General features: G+C 33.4%; 1 protein-coding gene across 1 annotated transcript; it reads right to left on the reverse strand.

Annotated features, from left to right (window-relative positions):
- Window positions 2777–4430, reverse strand: LOC105167752 (aspartic proteinase PCS1). The gene has a single exon (XM_011087571.2). It carries the CDS (start codon window positions 4317–4319, stop codon window positions 2946–2948), a length of 1374 nt encoding a protein of 457 aa, XP_011085873.1. The 5' UTR covers window positions 4320–4430; the 3' UTR covers window positions 2777–2945.

The following is a 4913-nucleotide window of genomic DNA, read 5'->3' on the forward strand; positions in this document are numbered from 1 at the left end:
TTGGAATGCAAAGACGGTCTGACCTAGATGATTTCTGATGATGCCTCCTGCTCCTGCAACGCCTGGATTTCGTAAAATTGGTATGGTAAGTTGATACAAAAAAAAATTTAGATACTAAAGTATAAAAATGGTCATAGTTCGAACAACAAAATGTAAGAAACTCTATTATTTATGTCTTTTGTGCTAGTAGCCAAAAAGTAAGAATAATTTGTATAGTGTTGATGATGTTTTTCGGGAGTGTAAATATAATTTTTCAAAAAATATGAATAATTTATGTAAATAATACGGACATCTACAATAGATGTATACGTAATTTTTTAAAAGACAAGAGTATAAATATAATTATTCTGTAATTATTATTTTTTTATATTAACTAAAATTATAATTTTACCTTTATATTCAACCGTTGATTGACAATCTACCAACCTCAAAAGAAATACCAAACTTCAAATAAGGTGCATGCAAATCCCTGTATTAGTGCAAGTAGTGAAGAAGGTCAAAGAACTCGAAATTTGGAAAGAACAAAACAAATAATAATTTGAAGAAAGAATGAGTCCTGAAAGGTCAAATTGAGTAAGACTCCACAGAAAAGTGGCGCAATAATTGAATTGAATTGTTGACCGACCACGCCAATGTTGTCTCCTATGACGTACGTTTTTTTGAAAATTTCTTGCGCGTGTGTGCGCAGAATTTCAACTTATTAAATAATAAATTACATTTATATGAATAATTATACGTAAATTTTATATAATTTAAAAAATTATATTTAATACCCCTCATCAATACTTCTGCCTAATAAATAATTTTATTTATTAGTAAAAACTCACCAAATTTACTTATATTAGTAAAAAAGTTGAATAAAAATTATTCACGTATGATTAACTTATTGTTCACTTACTGGAGGTTAAATAATTTTTTTTAGCACCCACTGTATATATTGTTCAACCTTATTATATTTTTAAAAATTATGTTTTTATTCATTCTTCTTTATAATTTTGTAACTATAAAAAAAATAACATATATTTTAACTTATAATAAATTTATACAATCAATCACTTCAACAAGTAACATTATTTTGTTATATATATTTTTGCTATTCTAATTATAAGGTTTAACAGCAGACAATCCTCAATGTTTGTGGAGTTTTGCACTTTGCCCTCATTATTTTTTTTTTTTTTTACATTTGATTATCCAATTTTTTAATTTTGTTGCACTTTACAATTTTTACGAATAATAATAGAATATCTATTGTGCATGGAAAGATGTGCCTTAGGGTGATTTAGGAAAGATCAAAGGATTGTTTAGGAAAATTTTTAATTTTAGAGAAGTGATTTTAGTCGAGAAAGTTTGAAAATCATAGAAAAATTAAAAATGAATAGTGTCTGTGAAAATAGTGAAAAGTAAATAAAAGTTAAATTCGATAGTGTCCACAAAAAGATTAAGAGAGTGTTTGCTTAAAATTCTACTTTTAAAAAAGTGATTTTAGTAGAGAAAGTTGGAAGTGGTAGCAAAATCAAAAGTGAACTTAGATTTGTAAAAATAGTGAAAAGCGGAAAAGAAAAAAAAAGGTAAATCGAATGGTGTTTGAAAGAAAATATTTCTAAAATAAACTTAATTGATTTAAGACGGTTCTGTCTACATGCGTTAAAAAGACAATCTTTCGCTCAATATTTGCAGTTTTCTTTTTTATAATAATAAAAATATTTTTTCAAAAAATAATAAATTTTATTTCATTAGTATATCTCATATTTAATATTATAAAAATTTGTTATTTATATTATTAAAGTATTGAATATTAATGAAAAAACTGAATGTTTAATTCAATAATATTTCACTATGTAATACAGTTGTTCATTCATGTACAATAAATAAACTTGCATGATTGCCAAAAAATATATTTTTTTAATTAATCATAGCAATTTAATTTATATTTTTCTATCATATAGGAATAATATCCCATAATATATAAAACATTAAATATGTGAAATTATAAATTTTATTAGTGATTAATTATTCAAATTATTCAAAAATTCTAACATCAACTTTAGATGATCAATTTTTAAAATAAATTAAAAAAGATAAAATCGAATTAAGATTATTGTAGTAAATGTAAAGCAATCCAACAGAAAATTGAATTTATTACAGAAAAACCAAAGCAGCAAAGGTGCTTCTAACTTTTGATTTAAATGTGCTTTTTATAGCAAGTACTTTTTATAGCAATTTTAAAAGTAGAAGTCCGCATTCCAAACACCTTAAAATACTTTTCTGAACCCAAAAGCTGAAAAATAATTTAAGAAGCCCACACAAACACTCTCTAATTTTTGAGCGAATTACTTGATATTTTTTAAAATTAAGTTTAATTATGCAAATTATTTATATATTTTTTTTTTGCAATAATACACGTTTATCTTCATATACGTGTTTTTGTCCCTAATAAGCTATAAATGTAAATGAAAATTAAAATTCTAAGAGAGTATAATTGCATTATTGTAGAGAATATGAGATGTTTGTGTAATTAAATCTACTATTAAAAAACGCGGATGTAATTTGCCCTTAATTTTAATACATGTATACATATTTTTAACAAGAAAATAGGTTCTATCGAATCAAATCAATCTCAAAATAAATGTGATACATTTGTTATGTAATTGATCAACTTTATCTGCATCGTATACTAATTACACGACAAATGTAAAATATATAATTAATTAAAGTTGAATTAAGCGCAATTTGAATTCGAATTTTTCGTTTTTGAAAACAAATGGAGAAAATGGTGTATAATTTAAAATCAACTGCGTACTTTATTTGATTTGATATTGAACTAAAATAAGTGTAAGAAAACACATATCACGCAACAAATCTATGTACTCTCAACTCCTACTACATCATCATATTAATATTAATATACAAAATATGTACTACATTAACATAACATCATCTCAGTCTTACGTTGTTCTGCTGCAATCAGCCTCTCCAAATCCTACCCGTCGATTCGCCACATCAAATTCCACCCATAGATTTTGTTGATGAAAGTTGCCAATGATATTACTCGTAACTCCGAGCGACTCCGAGCGACCGATGCCCACGCAATGTACGCCACCTCCCACATCATCCAAATTCCTCTCCTTGTCGATCGAGATCTCCACCCCCTTCTCGAATTCGAACACCACGTTCCCTATCAGCCGTTCGATCTCGCTCGGTTCCCCGTCGAAGCACATGTCCAACGCGCCGCCGTAGACGTACCCTTTCTTTAGTTTCGGCCCCGCCAGCCTCACGACCTCCTTCCTCACCTCAGCGTACGCGGCTTCGACCAGGAAAGTGTACTGCGTGCCGGAGTCGATCATCGTCTGGCCGGAGCCGCCGGCGTCCGGCCGGAACGCCGCCGCGGAGATGTTCAGTCTTTTCCCGCCAATTCTGATGCCCACGAGGCCGACGGTGTAGGCGAGAGGGTCAAAATTGGGGAGGCGTTGACTTTGGGGGAAGGTCAAAAGGTCGATGTATCGAAACGCACGGGAGTTGGGGTTGAAGCCGAGGTAAAACGACCCCGTATTGCTGTTGTTATTATTATTACTCTTGTTAACGACAAGGCCTTGTTTGGCGGGGACGCAGTAAGAGAATTTGGGGACCTTAGCTTGGGAAACAAAGGACAGCCGCCCAAGATTCATTCCCAGGATGCCCTCAGCCTCGCCGGAGTCCGTCGCGCATCCCAGTATCAGGGGAGGGGTACTTCGGGAACTAGAGAAGGTGAATTTTTCCCTGACGAGATTGCCCTCGGCCAAGGTCCCGTCTGCGTAGAAGTAAGAGTAGTGGCAGAGACGGTTCTGGTCGCACGTCGTCGGGAGGGTGAAATCGGGAATTCTGGGCTTGCAAAGGGGGTGGTTGCAGGGGAGGACAGAGAAGGAAGAAGAGAGAGAAGGGTCGAACGACGACGATGGAGGCGGCTTCCGGGGTGATTTCCGGTGGCACTGAATCCAAGACAGCTGGCTGCCGGTGTCCAAAACCATCTGCTGCGTTTGCGGCGGGGTGCCGATGGGGAGAGAAACAATCAGGGCCATCGAATACTTGAACGACGACCGATAGTTGTAACCAAACGGCGGCGACGCCACCCCCGCCGCGGTCGTCTTCTGTACCCTTCTCTTACCCGAAACAGACGCCACCATTGAAGAGAGGAACTTTGCTCTAGCAGAAGAGGTTTCTGACAGAGGAGCAGAGGTCAGAGGAAACGACAGAGAAACCGTGGTTTCTTGAACACTCAGGTGGAAAGAACCCGCAAACACCATGAAAAGGAGTAGAAAGAGAGAGGTGCAGGAGGACGCCATTTTCACCCACACAAGAAGAGAGGTTTAGAGAGAGAAACTGAAGAGTGGGGTTGAGTGGTGAGAAGTGAGAAGTGTAGTTTGGTATTTATATGAAGATGGAAAGAGAGTGGACGCGGTTTCCAGCTTTGTGTCGTAGAGTGGTTGTATCTAATAATCCCCAGTTAGCTACTTACAGCTTTTACCATACTGCTTTTAAGCTACCATATAGCTTAGGTTTGCAAATAATTTTTTTTCTTCTCCTTTTTTTTTAAAAAAAAAATACCATATTTTAAAACAATCAATATATTATTATATTATTCGATAATCAATATAAAAATATTTCTAAATTAATCAACAACTCCAAAACAAACAAGGAAACGACATACACATATTATAATAAAAATAGACTAAATACCTACATTTTAAAGACTCAAACTCACGACTTTTTAATTGTGAAACATCAACCTAACCAGATCGTTGGTTTTTTGTTTTTTCCTGAAATTTACATATTCCCACTTTTTCTTGTATGTTTAATACTTTATATTGATAACTATATATTCTAATAATTTTTGAATAATTTTATGATAAGTGCAGTTATATTCATTTTATAATTAT

The sequence above is a fragment of the Sesamum indicum genome, linkage group LG8 (assembly GCF_000512975.1).
Source record: "Sesamum indicum cultivar Zhongzhi No. 13 linkage group LG8, S_indicum_v1.0, whole genome shotgun sequence".
Classification (NCBI taxonomy): domain Eukaryota; kingdom Viridiplantae; phylum Streptophyta; class Magnoliopsida; order Lamiales; family Pedaliaceae; genus Sesamum; species Sesamum indicum.

What these genes read in the sequence shown, in the direction of transcription:
- LOC105167752 (XM_011087571.2), bottom strand. Translation starts at nt 4,319, where the DNA reads ATGGCGTCCTCCTGCACCTCTCTCTTTCTACTCCTTTTCATGGTGTTT.